This window comes from Enoplosus armatus, chromosome 12, assembly GCF_043641665.1.
Source record: "Enoplosus armatus isolate fEnoArm2 chromosome 12, fEnoArm2.hap1, whole genome shotgun sequence".
NCBI classification, from domain to species: domain Eukaryota; kingdom Metazoa; phylum Chordata; class Actinopteri; order Centrarchiformes; family Enoplosidae; genus Enoplosus; species Enoplosus armatus.
The window spans coordinates 4,699,143-4,719,260 of NC_092191.1; the positions used below are offsets into that span (position 1 = coordinate 4,699,143).

At 43.8% G+C, this 20,118-nt stretch overlaps 1 protein-coding gene across 2 annotated transcripts; it reads right to left on the reverse strand.

Moving 5' to 3' along the window:
- Nucleotides 1-1,749: 1,749 nt before the first annotated feature.
- Nucleotides 1,750-15,822, reverse strand: peli1b (pellino E3 ubiquitin protein ligase 1b). Of its 2 annotated transcripts, XM_070915794.1 has the most exons (7): nt 15,721-15,803; nt 13,744-13,827; nt 9,566-9,695; nt 8,416-8,517; nt 7,440-7,637; nt 6,664-6,852; nt 1,750-2,875 (listed from the first exon to the last, which is right to left on the reverse strand). In XM_070915794.1, the coding sequence occupies exons 1-7, from the start codon at nt 15,801-15,803 to the stop codon at nt 2,297-2,299; spliced, it is 1,365 nt and encodes a 454-aa protein (XP_070771895.1). In that variant the 3' UTR covers nt 1,750-2,296. The 2 variants fall into 2 exon arrangements, with proteins under 2 accessions (XP_070771895.1, XP_070771897.1); XM_070915796.1 differs by lacking the exon at nt 13,744-13,827 and having other exon boundaries at nt 15,721-15,822.
- Nucleotides 15,823-20,118: the final 4,296 nt, after the last annotated feature.

Consider the following 20,118-nt stretch of genomic DNA (forward strand, 5'->3'; position numbering starts at 1 on the left):
TGTTTGTACATAAGTGTAAAAAGATAAAGTAAAGCAGTTGCTTGTTATTTAGGTCCTCCAGCGTTACTTAACTGAGTAAATCTGTTGGTGTCTGCTTTCATTATAGCAGGAAAAATCTTACATAATTATTGAAGTTATAATTAAAATCATGGACTTGGGGTTGAGGCGCCGACCTTGAACTGCAACAGCTCTGGTTTGCTGCACGTCGTTCCCCATCATGTCATCTTTCTGACGACAATAAAGGCATAAATTGCCCCAAAAATATATTAGCCTTTAGCCTCAATGTGGGCTAAACTGGTCAATTGTCTATAGAAAATAAATACAGTTCACACATAAGTTTACTTCTCTCTGACTGCCTGATTTGGGAGGATTTAAACAACAAGCAACTGCTTCCTTTTGCTGTTTGGGCGCCTCACAGATTTAATGTTACATTGAACTGCAGGCTTTTATTTGAGGTCTACTGTTTAAACAAAATACACTTGAGCCAAATTCATCACAAATGTATCTGTTGGCAACCACGCGTCAATATAACAGTCGCAGCTTGTTAGGACACGTTAGTTGCTTTTTATATATAAAAACAACGTTTAGCTCTAGTGACTGTTATTAGAAAGAAAAGAAACAGGCAGCCCTGATATTTTGTACTCACGTCGTTGAGCTCGTCGCCCCTGAACACTCCACGGGGACGACTTAAACACACTGTTTGGAAAGCACAAATCAACACGAAGCCCTGATGAGTACACACACACACACACACACACACACACCACACACACACACACACACACACACACACACACACACACACACACACACACACACACCACACACACACACACACACACACACACACACACACACACACACACACACTTCCATAAAGAGCATTTCGTAGTTTGAAGCCATGCATGTGTTCGTGTGCATCAAACCTGAGTCAAACCGCTACAGTTGTCTTTTCTCTTTAATATGTTTTGTTGCTTGCTTCACGCGGACCTCCTGCACTGTCACAGCTCTGCCTCAAGTCCTCCGTCTCACCCACAAGTAGACCAGTATTTAAAATCATGCCTGAAATGGAGCGTTTTTCAAAATAAAATCATCATCAGCCTCTAATAGAACAGCTTCTTACAATACTGGTGAAAGTTTTCATTTCATTTGGATTGGAGTTAAACAAAAACAGTCAGGATGTTGTTGGAAGATGCCAAAAGTTATTATTACTTATTTCTCAGCTTAATACTGAGACTGATCAGAACACTGTATCTGGCAAATTATTGATCATCATTCTTGCTGTAACTGTGCAGGCGAGCCACGAACATCAACAAGTTCTGTTTCCACTTAATATAATAAATATTTGACCAGGTCTGGTTAGTATGTGTGTGTGTGTGTGTGTGTGTGTGTGTGTGTGTGTGTGTGTGTGTGTGTGTGACATTAGCTACATAGCTGCAGTATCATTGCTAACCTGTGATCAGAAAAGATTCACTCGCCCACTCTGACTTTAAAGGGGGGGAGCAGTCGTTCAGGCTGTGTGAGCGTCACACAGACGCCGAGAAGACTCAGTTTCCCAGAATGCTTTAGGAGGTTTCCGTTCCAAATCTATTGCTTTGAATGTGAAAAAGGCCATGGTGATGCCTAATGAGAGAGAAGTGTAACTGAAGGGTTAACACACATAGTGAGAGCACGCCAGAGGACGGGGTGTATAAATACGACAAACAGATCCGAGAGGTGAACGAGGGGGAAAGACACAGAACGAAACCCTCAGAACGCACCCAGAACTTTATATCTGATTAACAATATACTGTATTTTCAAATTAAAATGCTAAATAGTACTGAAGTTAGGCATATCTGACAGATAACGGATGAAGCGATAGTTCCTGGGCCATAAATAAACATCTTTGTTTAAATTAGCTCTAAGAGATGTACACAGATGAATATTGCAACAATAAACATGAATAAAAACCGTACGTTTGCACGACGACATGTTAGTAATTTAGAAAATACTGTTGTTGAAAGTTCTTTCCGAGAAACAAACAAAACGTTTACCCAGCAGTGTTCTTTGTTTGGTTTTTGTGTCTCTGGTTTCACATGAAAATATAGAAATCTTTGTTGTCATTCATGAAAAAGCAATACAAAGGTCACTTAAATATGAGAAAGAGACAAAAAGTCCAGAAAAAAGTTTTTATCTTAACTGCAGAGGAAAGAAAACACATCTGGGCAGCTCCTCGTTTTCAATGCGGGGCCAGCGTCCAAACAAAAAGCTCCCCGCTCTGCCTCACCCAAAGGATGCTGGGAAGCTGCCCCCCCGCTAGTCGAGGGGTCCCTGGAAGATGAGTCTGACGTAGCCCTGCTCACCAGTCAGCTGTTGGGCACAGAAGGGGCAGGCGGCGTGGAAGGTGTGAGTGCCGTGGGGCAGCGGGATCTGACTCCAGAAGCCCGCCGTCTTCTCTGAACAAACATGGCCGCAGGGGTTAAAGGCGTGAGTGGGCGGGGCGGCGTCCACGTAAAACCCCGCCTCGCAGCCCAGCCACAGCGGCACGTACGGCCCTTTGGCTCGGCACATGGGACACTCCCTGTGGCGGCCCTCCCGGCCCTCCCTCTCCTCGCGGTGGTTGCCCCAGTTGTGGTAGCCGTGCACGTGGCCGCACTGGAGGTAGACCCAGGGCTGCTTCTCGTCCGGCGTGTCCTTGCGACGCATGGAGGGGAAGGCCAGCGTGTTGAAGCCCACGGGACACTGCGGGCGGGCTGCGTTGATCTCCTGCCGCAGCGCCTCCAGGTGTTTGAGGGTGGGAGTGCGCGCCAGGCCTTCAGCGGTGCGCCACAGCAGAGTCGCACCGCAAAGGTCGATGAGAGAGCCGTCGACCAGCTCCTGACTCTCAGCCTCCACCTGGAACAGAGAAATGTTGTGTTACATCAGGTTTCTCTACATGATGGTCTACACGCGAACGTCTATGAGTTTCCTCCAGGAATGGTTTGGTATTTAAATTAAAAACTGCAGGTCAGATTCACAGAGAAGATTTCCCAGATGGCTGCAATTCATCTCGAGGAGAACGTGAACGTCTCTGCATTTCACACAAACCCAGAAACCTCGTGATGGTGTGAGATAGAAAGTCAGGAGATCAGCAAGGTTAGTGTGATTGGGGACCATGAACTTCAAGGCAATCCATCCACAGTAACTGAGACATTTGGTGAACGACAGACCCACACTCTCCTCCCTGGAGCCCCGCGGCCTAACTATAATACATACAGTGACTTTTCAGTTTATTAGTTTATTCCAGCCTCACGTCTGTCCAAATACCACAATTGGGAACTCACTTTTTAGGGTGAACGTAGCCTTGTAAAATGACAACATTAGGGATGCAACTAAAGAGTATTTTAGATTATCAATCTTACAGATTATTATCGATGAATCTGTGGATTATCATTTTTATTAATCGCTTAGTTTAGCTCGTGAAATAAAGAAAACTGTACAAAGTGACATCTTCAAAAGTCTTGTTTTGTCCAAAACCCCAAAATATTCACTTGAATATTAATGTCTTTCAGGGTTTTCCAAATATTCCTATTTGTTTTTCTTACATATATTTGACTGATTCCAGCCTCTGTGACGGACTAGCGACCTGTCCTGTGTGTACCCCACCACACCTCACACCCAATGCATGCTGGGATAGCCTCCGGCCCCCCAATGACACTGAACAGGATAAGCATTTTATAGTGAATGGATGGATGGATAAATGACTGCTGCCTGCGGAGCACAGAGACTTGTAGTGCTGATCTGAGCACAGTAGGGGGCAGTGTAACGCAGGCATTTCCTTCTCTCCCTCAGACAGATGTGTAATTCAGGGGGAGGCTGGGGACTGACAGCTGGAGGCAAGATGACAGTAGGAAATTGAAAGAACGACGACAGGAGGGGGGCAGCACAGAAAGCTGCTGGAAACTGTAGTAAAGTGCAGGCTTGAGGCTCGACACAGAGGGAAACTCCACCTTCAGATAACCAGAGGACGAAAACACGGGGATGAAGAGAGAAAGACGGAGCAGCAGAAAACATAATAAACTATTTTTAAAAAGTGGTACACAGACGAGGGGAGGAGCAGCTCTCTGGTGAGATCGCTCATACTAACGCTGGTGCTGAGGTCACCAAGTGTCTCGGGGCGAACACATTGCAGTAGCATCGCTGCCACGGGGTTGATGCGTCGCTCCTGGTGACAGTTTTTAACCTTCATTTATCCCGGGAAGCTTCGCCGAGCTCACGTGTGCTCTTCATGTCAGTAACACACATATTCATATCTGCCCAGTCAAAGCACAGTCTTTCTACTGTTGGCCAACAAGCTGCTCAACTGGAACGGCTACGAGTCTCGCTCGAGGGAAACAGTTGTTGCCCCCCCCCCTCAGATTTTCCCAGCTGTTTAGCTGATTTCAAAACCAGCAACTTTTAGGTCACAAGGCTCCTCTGATCGTTAACCTGCCGCCACGTCAACAAGAAGATGACAATATGTGGAAAAAACTGTCCAATCGATAAATAACCACACTCAAGTTTAATGACCAGAGAGCTCTGAGTCGATTCAGTCCATGTAAACATCCACACACTCTCACCGTCGGCACACAGTTATAATTTAATTACACGGAAGGGAATCATTTATCAGCACAGAGGATTTTATTAAACACGGCAGGAGCTCAGACACTGTACTCTGCTCATTTATTATACTTCACAACAGCCCCCACAGCAGGCTCACTGTGTGTGTGTGTGTGTGTGTGTGTGTGTGTGTGTGTGTGCGCACTGCACTGTAAGATATTCCTAATTACGCTGGTTTCAACCTTGTGTCCAACTGCAGAAGGGCAACCAGCTGCCCTGCTGGCAAAAACTGAAACGAACCTACGCACGTTCATCTTTACCTCCCAACGACGACTAAATATGACACGGTGTTTACGGTTTTAGAAAAAAACAAAAACAAAAACACATTATTTTTAGCCTAAATCGTTTCCCTTCAGTAGGTGTCACATTTTTCTAACGATGGATATGTTTTTAAAACAATCTAAGGACTGGCAACATTAAAAACAAATGATTTTAAAACCCAAAATCAAACCAACAGCACACCTCAGGTGCCTATTAACACACACATGCACAAGTCCAGACAGCTTTTTGGCAAACTTGCTGAGCCGACTTTTTACCACCCTATTCAATCAGAAAGTCCTTCAGCTGTTAACCTTCGCTAACGCAGGGCAGTTATCCCATTTAGAGAGCTGCATGCTCACAAAGGCACTGAAGGGAGGGGTCCAATACATTCGATTACAAAGCTGAAAGAGGAACTGAAATCACATTTAGTCATCTCTCTTTTGCAGTCAAACACGTCCATGAGTATTTTAAATGTATTGTTAATATGTTTTTTAATTTAAAAAAGGGCTTTGGGCCGTGTTGGTGTTTGATTGACAACAGCAAAACAGAACGAGAGACGGAGCAAACAAACATGTCGTGTTGTGAAGCAGCGTTTAGTTTAGGAACAGACTTCCAGATGAGCTCCAACCTTTACCATTTTTAAATCCAGGCCTCTGTTCTCTTAGTCTCAGGGTGTGTGTTGCTTTTACTTAATTTTCTTTTGAATCAAATGTATTTGTTAGTTTGTTTTATTGTTTTTATCGTGTGCGCTTTGGATCGTTTCCTTTATTGTTTTTACTCAGTGTGCTTTTGCCTGTTTGCTCTATTGTTTTTATCCTAAGAGCCTTTTCTTGCTGCTTTTATTGCTGTTTCTTGTGCTTTTGCCTGTTTCCTCTGTAAAGCACTTTGGCTTGCCTTTGGGTATGAAATGTGCTACATAATTAAATGTGCCTTTGCCTCTGCTCGTGGTATTGAAGAGTAAGGACCACACCAGCATCTACACAGACTGAAGTGAGATAGGGACGTTAACACGCTGAATGCCATCTAAAAATCTCACGTTTCTCTGTGACAGCATCACCGTCACCCAGAACGACACAAGGCTCTCCACTCATGTGTGCGTTCAGCATGACAATTAAGCCCCATCATGTTCTATCACCATTCATAATGAAGGTGCTTTCCCATAGCCGACTATCTAAATTGTCAATCAACTGTGAAATAATGATGGTTTCTATAGCGGCAGATAATGCACACGCGGTTAACTCTCTGGATGCTAAAGGGCAGGTGGAGATAAGAGTGCTGTTCACTTGTGCTGCGCTGCAGAGACTTGAAAACAGGTGGGATGCCAGATAAAGAGACGGATTAATGTTTCGAACCGCGGACACGCTGACTGTGTGCTCGCCGTTGATGATGTGTACGTTGTGGGAGGCACGATGGAAGAGGAGAAGAAGCAAAGACCTAATTAAACACGCCACCACCAACAAGCTGAATCCAGTCAAACAAATGCCACAGGTGGCCACGCTGACGAGGCAGCGGGAGTGCTATGATTGGCTGAGAGGCTCCGGCGTCAACTGGAGGATCCCCTTACAAGGTCCTGTTACACACAGCTCCGAGAGCCGGACCTGTTGCCATGGTGGCGGCATCCCAATAACCTCCTGGTGGTGTTAAGCTCTGACCGACCTCCCGCTGCCTGAGTGACAGGGTTGGCAGAGAGTGAGAGAATGTGATATGAAAGACAAAAGCTCGAGTTTTGAACGCACCATGTTCAGTGAACGCGGCGCTACACGTTTCGCATTTTTATTCCTCACCATCTTTCCCCGCTGCTGTGCCGAGCGGGTCTCCCGCAGGGTGAAGACGTTGCCGCAGACTGAGATCTCCCTCCAGACGCCTGGTTTGGAGTCCTGGGTGAAGCCGTTTCGAGGGTGCATCACCAGCACGCCGTTGGTGGTCAGCCCGTCCATTTGACCGTCAGACGTCTTCCACTTTGCAGCCTTCTCCTGAGGACAACGAAGATATGAGGAGGCGTGATCAGGACACGAATGTTCAGCCCTGAATCAAACATCTGTAATACTCCAAAAAACATCTGAACTCGACAGGGTGTGAAGCACAATAAAGGACGGAAAGGGAGGACTGGAAAATCCACTCTTCATTCTCGACTGGTTTAACAGCCCCATTGTGTTGTACGCACTGAAGACTGTAAAGTAAATTATCAAGAGTCACTTCCTCTTTTTTTAATATTGAGCATGCGTAAGTTCAGTGTGGTAACCAAGGACACTCAGGACAGGACATTAGTTGTTGTCCCTCTGCTGTCATGACAGTGACAAATAAGGAAGAATTATGTTTGCTCCTGATATCAAATAAAAAATAGATGAGAAAGTAAAAGCAAACATGACTGGGAAGAGGTTGTAGAGGAAGAGTTTTCATATTACCAGACAAGCTGAATGACTTTCATTTCCTCTCTTATTTTCCTCTATTTGTCAAATTTCCTTGTTGTACTCTGGTGCTTTCTCCTTTCATCTTTCTGCCTTTTACTCTCTCACACTCGTCCACACGTGTCTGAGGCACCAGACGAAACACAGCTCACCCCTAGGAAGATGTTCTTGGAGGAGTCGAAGCCTGCGGCGTAGATGCGTGCGGTGTAAGGCGGCGTGCGCTGGCACTTGATGCGGCAGGCGAAGCGGGAGATGGTGCTTTGGACCGACTGGGTGTCTGCGTTACTCTGGCTGCCCGCCACCGTGTCCGTCACTACGAAGTCTATCGGACTCTCTGTCGATCGACCGATCTGGTGAAGAGAGATGGAAATGTGTTCAAACTAGTTTCAGACAAGACTGGCCAACAATAATCTATTACCTCTGAGGGAGAGAATAACAACTGCATGTAGGTAGATGACCTTGGAGACACGTTTTTCAGCTGGTTCACATGCAAACCCCCATAACAACCTTGAGGACATTCTGTACTATGATGATGGGTATTTTGCTGCCCCTGACAGCTACCTGCATCACCACTGTACAGGATGGCCTCCCAGAGAGTTAATGCTATAATCAGGAAAAGAACAGGACGACTTTGGAGAAACGTTCTGTGAATAATGTTTGTTTGCACAATGAAATCAGTACACGTTTAGTGAATGAGTGTTTTCCATCTGTTAATGAATATCATGTGATATGAGGTACAGGACAGCTCATAAATGGACGTCATGGCTATTTGACTGAATTATGACTCAGAGAAGGAGCACGAAGTTTTGACGCACCTTAGTCGGTGCTAAGGGTTTATTTAATTTTTATTTTAATTGCCTCACTGAGCTGTGTTGTGTCACAGAAAATCAGCGGCCCAAACTGCAATAACTAACTTCCCGTTGCTTTCACCTCACACCTCTCCCTCTTTATCCCCCGTTCAGCTCTCCTGCACCCCCCGACAGTTTGAAAACCTCTGCTCTAACACATTCAATAGCTCTATTAGTAACCCCTGTTTAAGCTGTATGGGTGAGTGCAGCAGTGCAGTGGTAGAAAATAAAGACTGGTTGTAAAACTGCACTTCTGGTGGTAAAAGCTGAGGCTCGTTACCTGGAACATGTCTGTATTGCTGTCATGGGTGTACTCCACCACCACCGTCTGGGCTCGAGACAGAGTGTAAGAGATGCTGTGCTGGTCTTTGTTGCTTATGGCCTGATGGGACAGAAGGAAGAAAGCACAGATGAATACAGAGACGATGAAGAGACAAAAGTAAAGACCTTTAGATGCTCTCAAATCAAACCTCTCATTTAAAATGTACACAAGGTCCTGATAGATACACAAAGGAAGGGTGGGGTGGGTGAAGAGTTCAGTTATGTAGTCACTAGCTGGACTTAACTCAGCCTCAACATCTTTTCGGTCAGTCAGGACCACCCAACGGACAAAAAAAGGACTATCGCTCTTCCAGACTCTTTAAATCTCTGCAGTTAAACGCCTGGCCTGTGTGTGTGAGTGAGTACAAAAGTTTGTGTCCGCAGAGAATCGAGTGCAGATGTTAAACCAAAAAAGCAAGGGTCCTCTCACACACACGCCTTACAACCCCATTCATTTAACAGATTTTGGAGGATTCCTGTGCGGCCTTACAACTGACGATGGAAACACATGGACATGTGCTCAGCAAAACGCTCAGTCGTTCACATTTGTCTCTCTTATAAACGCTCAGTGTGCTCCAGTTAAACGCCGTGTAAAAACCACTCTTCAAATACCTTTTAAACTTCGACCGAGCCTTGTACCTGCTTGTTTTTCCTCTTTCTGCTAACTCAGGGAAGATTTGCTGAACTCTGTCCTTTTCCTGTCGTGTCGATGGGGCGTGTGTGTGATACTTTAATATCGCAGAACAAAAAGCAAACAGAATTTCACAAAAGCCTTTGGTGGAGCAGCGCAGGCCAAATCTTCTGAACTGGGTGTGTTTTATTTGATGCTGTCAGACAAACAAAAACACATACACCTACAAAGACGACCTTTTTTAAGAGAGTTCATAAATGTGTATGTTCTTTATCATTCTATATGCTTTTAATACGTTTCATGAGCACTATGGCCATGAAGCTCACTTAAAACACAAATCAACACGTAAACTTTCAGTTGAAGAAGAAAAGGACTGAAACTGCTGACGTGTAGTGTTTTGATGACTGCAGTTTTGTGATCCCAGGGATGACTAAATGATACTGTATTGTGTGTTTCTCTATGTGTGTGTGTGTTTCACCTTGGCTGCCTGTGGAGAGCAGGCGACGTGAACTGTGCTGGGTTTCACCCCGTTTGCCTTCGGTCTCTTACAGAGTGCAAAGCGGCTTTTACGTCGGCCTCGGTCTCCGTTGGGCAGAGAGCCATTGTACCTGCGCACACACAAACACACACATGTACACAAAACAATAGGGCATTATTGTCTGAGCAGCAGCTGTATAATACACAGGGAAAAAAAACAGTCATTGTGGAAAATGCTTGAGGCGTTTTGGTGCACTCTATGCCCCTAAGATGCACACACACACACACACAAACAGCAGCCTATACTTTTCATACGTGCTCTTTTACAAAAGCACATCATGTCCCATAAACAACAAAGCCCTCCAAACATAACCAGAAGGCTGAGAAAATAAACACACAAAGAGTCTCATTTAGCCTGATGCACGGCTGAGGAAAGGAGAATAAACAGAGGCGTTCCCTCCAACAGAAAGGAGTCTCTGTGACTCCCGACAACACCGTGACTGCGCTGTTGATATCCTAAAGTAAGAAAACACTGAGAAAACCTTCATCATCTCCATCTACCTTTATATAAACAGTGTGTTTGTGTGTTTCTGAGAACGGACTCAAACTGACCCGCCTGCAGCTGATTATATTATTATAGTAACATGGGAGAAAAGCGGTTCATCCCTCGCAAAAAAGTAGCATTCATAAAAATCAACGTACGTAATCATATAAACAATATGAAGTGACTGACAAAAGCAAAATTAGTGAATAAGTACAGAAGTGAAATTAAAAAAACTCTGCATTGTGAAGTAAAGTGAACATTAGCTATAGTTGTTGTATAGTGATGTAAACACTGCAGCTGTACTTTGGGTTTCCAGGTATAAATGTTTGTGTATGAAGCACGTCGGTTGCTGTGAAATAGCAGGCAGACCCAGCTGACGTATGTACAGAGGTTACACAAGGTTTTCATTCTTTACTGCACACACATGTTTCAGATAAGCCATCACCAGTGTGAAGTGATAGCCCCGCTAACAGAACCGCAGCTTTATAAACATTACCACGTGCATAAACACCGCTCGCTACTTTAACATTGTTATGACATTTAGAAGCCACAGAAGTTATGGACTCCTCTGGCTTCGCTGATATACGGTAACTTTACTCGATTGCAATAAACGCAATGTGATAACTCGGGGAAAAAACACGGCATAGACTTGATCAGAGATTAAACTGCTTCCTACGCCTTTTAGCTTGGCTCTGTGTGTTATTATTGAATTGCTATTGGGGGTCTTGTTCTTTTGAAAAGTGTCTCACTACTAACAAACGTTATTGCTAAAAAAAAAAAAACATTTCACTTACACTTACCCAAAACTTTTCTATGCTAAAGTTTAAAGTTTCAGAACTTTTCAGAAGATTTCTGCAAAAGCAGGTATCCAGTGATAAACTTTACAAATACTGGACAACACAGCAACAATGTCAAAAAAGAAAAATAAGAAAAAAAGTCACAGTCGCCGGTAAGCACAAACAGAAATCAAGGGTTCGTCGTTTTAAACCAGGACTGCAGACGCATGTGTAATGTCTGAAAAGTTCTCTTTAAAGTAGTAAACTTGAATAAGAAAAAAAAAATCGCGAGAAATCGCGTTGACTACAACGGTATAGCAGAGCAGGTCGTGCTGTATGGGACCTCAGCACAGCTGGATCGTGTCTTTGACCAATCAGTCTCTTGAAATGAGTCCAGCAAAGACGGCACAGACAGGTTGTGAGGACGCCCAGCCTACAGGAAAAATGTTTCTGGGAGAGCAGATCTGCTGGGATCAAACGACGCTGGGAGGGTTTATAAGTAACCATGGTGAGAGAACAGAGCCACAGCAACGTTTGGGGAGAGTAACCATGGCAAGAGCGTAACCATGGTGAAGTTTAGCCCATATCCGGAGAGAGAGGGCAGGGCAGTCTGCTGGAGCGAGCTCAAAGTGTTGCTGGCAGTTCAAACCCAGGTTCCCATGGGTAGCAGTAATGTGTGAGTGTACATACGTGTTTTCAAATATTCTCAAAACAATGAGGCCAAACAAGTTAGTGTGTGTTCATGTGTGCGTGTGCATTTACTGGTTGGCAGGAAGGACCAGAGTTTGGGAAAAGTTAGTCCGTGTGTGCAGACACATACTGTACTCTTCAATTCCCACCATTAGCAAGAAGCGCGCGTGTGTGTGTGTTCCCTACAAACACTAGTAAACTAAAGCTCAGTGTACAGCAACAAGCTACCACTTATACAGTAAACCTATAAAAACATAAAGACAGGCTGTGTGGGTAATTACTGCCTATGGCTGAGTCACTCGCTGTGTCTCTGTTTACATGTGTGAACATTACAAGGTTATTAGACTTAAGGTAGAGGCTGCCAAATATGTAAAAATTAAATTTTTTAAACATAGTAAAAACATAGTAACATGTTAATACAGAGTCACACACGTGTAAAGACAGTCGGAGACGGATTTGGAGGGACTGCAATGTATCCAGTGACGTCACAGTTGTTTAAGAGGCCACATGGATGTCCAGTACGCCTGTAAACAGACCGTCCCCAGAGACGCTGCAGCATTCCTCCGGATTAGGCCATTAGCGTCACTGAGCTTCAAACATGGTAATGTCGGACTGGGGTTAGCGAGGAGATCAGAAACAACCCTGTGCTATGTGTTGATGGGGTTCTCTATTAGCATTTGCATGTGCAAGCCCGTTCTTGGTCACACAAGAGTCTCAGTTAAATCCAAGCACTTGTTTCAGCCTGCTGGGAGAACCAGATGGGTGGGGAGATTAACAGATGAGCCGTTTAGTTTAGCACATTCATGAAAATGTTCTGTACTGGCTTACAACTAATTTCCAGCAATTGTCATTAACCCAGTAAACTAAAACCAAACCAACCAATAAGTATAATTACTACACACAGAAAGCAGATTTCAATGACAAAAGTAAAGAATTGGTACTAACATCATCAGTATTAGCATAACAGGTTTGTTTTCTCTATGTATCAGCCACTGAAGCGAGATGGAAATCGGTTTGATTATCAGGGTGACTCAACGATCACAGTTCGGAATTGCTCAGAGATCTGATGTTCAATCAAACCTGTGACGTGACTTATCTCGAGCTGGTCTCTGTAACTGTTCATCCATCGTGCTAGTTTCCGTACCGCGAGCAGCTCACTCACAATGCGCCAACAAAGACAGCGAAGAAGACGACTGCAAGCTAGCAAACATGGACGTAAATGATATACGAGTTAAAATGTAAAAAACGGGATTTGCAAATGTTTTATGAGGAGGGAAATTTGCACAACACGTTTGTCAGGCCTCAAGGATACACACAATGCATTTTGGTGAGAAACACTGAATGTATACTCAACTTTTGTTTGTTTACAAGAAGACTCCACAGAGCACCTCTACATTTAGCTGCAGCTGGAGGGAAATAAGCAGCTTTTTACCATTTAACAGCAAGTAACCTTAACTTTAAGGGGCCTCCTCGTTCACAACAGGGTCCTGAGCAGTCTCATGCTCATGTAATAAGTTAATTGCAACACATATCACCGTTTGTACCCTTTAAGATTCTGCTCTCAATGTTAGTAGCTACATTAAAGCTGTGTTTTGTGTTTGAATGATCAAACAGAGCATCCTCTGTTGTCATGACCTTATGTGGCTTTTTTATTATTATATTAAACAGAGCGTCAGTTTAATGAATTTACTACCCTGGAGTAGGTCAGAGGAGTTAAGGCCTAAACTCCAACTGGGGCTCCACACAAAACACACTGTAATGCGTATTAAAGTGTTTACTACACATGGAGCAGCCTTACTTGCACCACAGTATGAGACTACTCGAGTCAACCAGCAAAAAGTGCCCCTATTGACCTTTTAAAAAAGGCTGGCCTGACCTAGAATCAAAAACTAGGAGCGGAAAAAAAGCAGAGCAGAGCGGAAAACTGGGGTTCTCCCTTGTAAAGGCATGGAACTGCGTTTACTGCTCACTGCGTTTTTCCACTAGGGAAAGATTTCCACGGTCATCTCCCTGACAATACCGCTCCAGCACAACCCAGAACAACAAACTGTGAGTCAGCTGTGAGACCAACTGTGGTGTGTGTGTGTGTGTGTGTGTGTGTGTGTGTGTGTGTGTGTGTGTGTGTGTCTGAGTGAGACATGAAAAATGCATGTGTGTATGTACATGCACAAGAAAGTGTGTGTGTACATAGTCTTTCCGACATCTGCATTCCTCTGCGGAGTGGGCTGGGACGGGGAGTGGAGTGGAATAGCCCTTTGGGGAATAAACAGGAGACAGACAGATAAAGGAAGTCCTTCACTGTCAGTTGTTATTGGAGAAGTGTGTGTGTGTGTGTGTGTGTGTGTGTGTGTGTGTGTGTGTGTGTGTGTGTGTGTGTGTGCGTGTGTGTGTGTGTGTTATAAGTTATATGTCTTCTATGCTGAAGATGCAGGGTGGGGTGGCAGGGTTTTTTCCTACAGCTGAGTATGTGGATTTGAGTCAAAACAAATCTCTGGAGGGAGAGACAGCCTAGGTGTTTGTGATGAGTATCCGGTGCTGCTTCGGGCCAAAACTGATCTCATCTCGTAATATATCAAGTAATGAGGTTCATCTCATGGTCCAAAAATACAAAGTCTGGCTGAACAATCCTATGTGTGTGTACTCTCAGTGTGCAACGGGACAAAAATATCGCAATTGTTTATGTTGTTTCGTGTAAAATCATTTGATATCGCAAGTGAATTGACCAATCAAATCCTTACTGTATATTCCATTGTTCTTAAGTTATCTCTTTAATTATAACGTGCCATCACTGTCATATAGTGTAAACAAAAGAACAATACAAAGCCACATCAAATATGCACAAAATTGTGTTCAGACTGTGATTCTGTATCGCTGTAATTTAGGGTTTACTGTTATCATCCTGGTGCCTTAAAGGAGCCCTGCAGAGTGTTCTTCTACACAAACATAAATTATGTTTACATTTAATGTCCCTCACCAAAACGCATCGAGTGTGATTTCCCTCCTCGAAAAACATCTTTAAACCATAACGTGTTTGTTTAAATCCATGTTTACTTGCTAGCAGTCACATTTTGAGTGTGTGAGTCTTGATTTCTACAAGTGGATTAAGAGGTTAAAAAACTGACATGTTGCGCATTGTCAATATTAAGGTTAGGAGATTAATTTGTTTTTAAAAAAATACATGTCTCAGTAATTGTCTTCAGTATATTATACACAAGAATTCAAACCATAAAATACACATGGGGAGGTCACGTTTTCAGGTCCATGTGCAGAGTGAATTCATGTGGTTTGGAAACACTGATTGGACGGAGCTAGAACAGCCAACAACTGCAACCAACATGTCCAACCATTATCGGCCATGACTAACAGATCCAACAATGACTAATACAGCCAATCGTGGCCAATACACACAGCTCACGCTCCAGCTATACAACATAAAGTACATGAGAAAAGAGATATCAACAATCTTAAACTTGCAATAACTGATATTTTTGGCGACTTGAGGGCAGCGGAAACAAGATGTGAACTTATTATTGCTTATTTATACGTCCAGCAGTTACAGAACAACATTATCATCCATTAGGAGTCGTGTTGGGCTGGCCGCATTTTGAATTTAAGTCCAACATTAACTCTCTTTTAGCTCTATTTTTGGTCTCTTCCAACTCCTGAGGGAAATATCGGGCTCTTTAACTGCTAAATGCTCCACTATGTTCACCGGCTAACTGTCTGTCAGCCTTTTGGGGCTGAGCAGAGTTTTTAGAACTATTTCACTAAAAACAGCTGCTGAAAATGACACTATGACGGCAGTGAGAGTGAGACAAAAGAGGAAAGCTGTGAGGCGAAACTAGTTATAAAGCTCCATAAAGCCGAGGGGAGCTGCAGACTCTACAGAGATAATTCTCTGTAGGTTCATCACAACGAGCAACCCCTTTCAGATTGTCATTTGGTACATTGGTACGCATTTAATATCACAGTCTTAAGATTGTTTTTTTGTTGGGCAGAAATTAAAATGTCAGCTGAAACAAAAACCACCTTATTTTTATCTGGACCACAACGTATTTTTGACATTTTCCAAGAGATTTTAATGAGTTTGCTCAGGCAGAGGTGTGTTCTGGATGTAATGATGAGCATCTGTAACTTGTTGCTTACCCCAGCACAATGAGCTCTCCATACTTCACTGGCACTTTGGTGGAGGCGGTGGTGGAGATGTTTTCCTGCTCCGGGGAGTACATTGGGCACGGCTGATTGAGGAGGAGGGGGCGGCAAGACGGGTGAGATCCAACGGGGAGACAGGAAGGGGAAAGGAGGGGAAGGGAGGGGGGAGGTGCTGATCGAATGGAGCACGGGGGAAAGGAGGAGAAGGAAGGGGGAGGGTCAGCTGAGCCTCAGCTCCACCCTCTCATGCTTCATGTGTCCGTCTCTCGCAGCGCCACTTGTCCCGCCCTGCAGAGTGACGAAGACAGGATTAACACAAAGATTAGTGTCTTTACTCAACTAAGTGGAAGAAGCAAAATTAAAATTCAATGTGTTTCTAGATATCGATATCAGTTGATGTTTAGTTCTATGCATGTGGGTAGAGTGCACAGTTTCTCATGACAACTAAAAAGCCCCCTGCGTGAAAAAGCCCCCTTATTCATTTGTATGGGGGGGTAGATTACTTTGTAACATCATATTTCTCCTGTTTAGCTCGAGATTGTCATGGGGAAAGACTGATGATTGAAGAATGATTGTCACCGTGACAGCTTGGTGTACAATCCAGTCTCGTAGTATTTTAAGCCACTTTGCAGAGTTTTGGCGTCTGACAAGCCTTCAAACTCGTACAGCTGTTATTCAAGGCAGACTTCCTGGATCGCACAGCAGCTCCCCATCAATGCAACCCCTTTCATTTTTTAAACGCAGGGCTGTTTTCTGTCTGAACACCCAGGAATTCTTCAAATGCTTGTCCATGGGTGGGAAGTCAGTTCGGAAGTGACATCTAATTGAAATGTCACTGTACTAGCAACTACTACTGTTTGGTCAGAGGTGGAGGCACGGGGAGGGATGGGACCTCAACGCATCATGACCCCCCCTCGCACGACACCGTCCCAGTGAAGCTCCTCACTGATGGGTAAGAAGAAGCAGGAGCCACATGTCTACTTCTACCCCACTGAGGAGTTTGCAGGAGGGAAGCAAAACTATCCCTTTAAGCCCTACAAAGCCTAATTTTAACCAAGATATTTATAGCCACTTTAAACAGCTAAAATTGCTCAGTAGGTGCAAATGCAAAATACACCCCCACACACTTGAACCTCCCAAGATATTATTGCAAAGTTTCAAATAAAAAGGCCTTCATCAGAACATCAGGGACATGACGAAGGTCGGCAGTACATGTGACTTATTCCTCTTGCTGAGTGAGGTGGGTGTCTGTTTATGCTGACTCCAGAGAATGACTCAAACACACACACAGCTTTCTAAATACACAGGAAATCACAGCGAGGAGAAGAGAGAGAAGAAGAAAAAAGCATGTGTGAGAAATGAAGGCATGAGAAAAAGGAGAGGATGGACTTCCTGTTACAACAAGCTAAGGAAGACCTTGTGCACTCTCGACATCGTGGGTTTAAGTTCAACTCTCCCACAAAAAGAAAGAAAGCAGAACATAATTATGGCAAGTTATCTTCCAAAACATGAGTAGAATAGAAACATCACTCCACTTCCAGGCAGTCCTCCTTGTACGAAGCAGAATATTTCTCCTACAATTCCCAGAGTCTGCTAAGACAATGCAAAACCACACATGAATAAAGCATAGGAAGTAAAGTGTTTTGATGAAGAGAGGGGATGGGGGACTTCCTAAAGACTCACTGAGCGCTGGAGAGGCTGATAGAGTCCCATCAGACCGAGTGGGAGAAGTTCATACGGAGGCCTTCCAAGTAAGCATTATTCAGTATGGAGCATTTGTGAGGCATCAAAAATGGTCAATAAGACCTATGAGTAGAGCGACTGAAGTAGTTGAAAATAGTATGAAAATACACCAAATAATTCATCAAATCTGGCTGAACGTGTGACTGAGTGCATCACCAACATCATGTAACATCATCTGTGAATTTCACACACAACTCAGATGCCTGCGTTCAGCAAGCATTTCAAAACTTTACCAGATGACTTCTGAGTGTCTGGCAGCAACTTGGAAAAAGTCCCCCTTACAAACAGGTCATGTCAAAAAAATGTCATCAACCATGACAGATTTAGCTTAGCTTAGCATAGAGACTGAAAACAGATGGAACCTGCTAGCGACTCACCTCTTCAGTCACGTTACCCTTGTCCTTATCTATGCACATTTATCATTATATATAGTTATATATAGTTATTTATGATATTTCAAATGTAAATGGGATTTTGAATGAGGCTTTCTTACTTCTGGAACAGAACCTAGAAGGATCTTCTCATCTAACTCTCCTCCCCAAAATGTCAAACAATAACTATAACTGTTGTTTAGATTATGAAAGATCATTATTTGATTATTTTATGTGATCTAACATGCATGCACACTGCAACACTGCAGAAATTAACAGAATATTGTCTGACGCCAATACAATATGTTGCCCCCACTCTTACAACACTGCCAGGAGGGCACCTCTGTACATTGTACTGAAGGTGCAAACACACAAACAGTTCCCACACAGAAACAGGAAGTTACAGGGTGTTTACTTTGTGGTCGATGGTGGACTTTCCAACTTTGGTCTCGAGCAGCCACAAAGTCTTTATTTACAAATTATCTGATGAAGAAAAAGCTTACAGGACACTTTACAGTGAAGACAATTGATCTTCATGCACCACTCTTTAGTTTTATATTCCAGTGCTAATTTGAATAAAAAATTATAGAATAGAGCATGGGGAAAGACTGGGTTGTGGCTAACATTTCTTTGTCCACTTCTTGAGGTGACAGTTTATTTACATACTTTTCAAAGAAAGACTTTCCCAAGTTCAGCTTTGGTCAACTTTTATTGGCCCACAGGCTCACTGGGCAGCTGGAGAAAGACTGGACTACTGGTTCATGCTGTCTGAGCACACCATTACTCTGACAGAGCGAAAACAAAACATTTGTGTGTCCACGAAAAGTCTTCAAAAACTTCTAGATGTCAATAAATGAAAGTGAGGGCATGAGGATAACACACTTATTCACGAGAAATGACACTAAACAAACAAGAAAAGTTGCTTAAATATCTACCTGCTAACTAAAAACCTACCTTCTAACTGACAACCTACCTGCTAACTGACAATCTACCTTCTAACTAACAACCTACCTTCTAACTGACAACCTACCTACTAACTGACAACCTACCTGCTAAATGAAAACCTACCTGCTAACTGACAACCTACCTGCTAACTGACCACCTACCTGTTAACTGACAATCTACCTGCTAACTGAAAACCTACCTGCTAACTGACAACCTACCTGCTAACTGACAACCTACCTGCTAACTGAAAACCTACCTGCTAACTGACCACCTACCTGTTAACTGACAATCTACCTGCTAACTGAAAACCTACCTGTTAACTGACCACCTACCTGCTAACTGACAACCCACCTTCTAACTGACAACCGACCCGCTCATGCATCCTCACAATCACACAAACTGTTTCACAGCCTCGCACTTGAAGAAGTAACACTTCTGAGTTATAACTTGGGTCCCGATATCTCGCTCTCAAAGTGTTAACGTTGTGTTAACAATAGATCTATTTTCAGTGTATCACACCACAACATCAGTATATCTGTGAACTATAAACAGCTTCATCACACGCAGTGACAGGGAGAAAAGAGGGTGAAGGTGAAAAAGTGGTGGCACAGACGGAAATCACATCAGGGTTCAACACAAGCGCTTCACTTAGTTCGTCTCATGGACGTTTTTAACAGAGTTCGGCAGGTGTGAATCTCTTCTGGTTTTTCTGATATGGGACAGTGAGGTCGGGGTGGAGGGCAGGATGTTTTATTCTGGATGGAGGCAATAAAAGCAAAATGGAGGACCTGGGAGAGTGTGCAGGAAGAAGGGGGGAGGTGAAGACGGGTGTGTTCGATGTAAGCCTGAGTCCCAGCTGCTCCCCTGACTGAAGGGGTTAATCCCACATACTCACACCCACATGCAGCATTGTCAGTGCATACTAAAACACTATGCTCTGAACTGTGTGCATGTAAAATCCTCTCTGTACACACACACACACACACACACACACACATGCACATATGCATCACTGTCGAGGGAGCTGTTGGCTGACTTGCCAGGAATTGATTTTTACATATAGATCCAGACCAAAAGAAAAATAGGTCTGAGTGCGGTGGGTCCTTTTATTGAATGTCCAGAGTGCTGAATTATCTTTCCGTCTCAACTCTACTGTTATCAAGAATGCAACAAAAACTCCCTTATTCTTCTATCACAAACATACTTCCTTAATTTCTCCCGTGTAGCTCCAGGACATCAACTCACCCAGCCCAGTCTCCCTGGAAATAATGGTCATCCTGGACCATTATTCAGTACAGCATCGTATGTGCAAAGCAGCCAGAAGTATGGTGAA

Excerpts from the sequence above, each read along its gene's own strand:
- peli1b (XM_070915794.1), bottom strand. The coding sequence starts at position 15,803 with ATGTACTCCCCGGAGCAGGAAAACATCTCCACCACCGCCTCCACCAAA. Across the intron at positions 13,828-15,720 it reads GGAGAGCTCATTGTGCTGGG|GGCTATTCCACTCCACTCCC; the intron begins GTAAGCAACAAG and ends TATTCCCCAAAG. Across the intron at positions 8,518-9,565 it reads GCTCTCCACAGGCAGCCAAG|GCCATAAGCAACAAAGACCA; the intron begins GTGAAACACACA and ends CTGTCCCATCAG.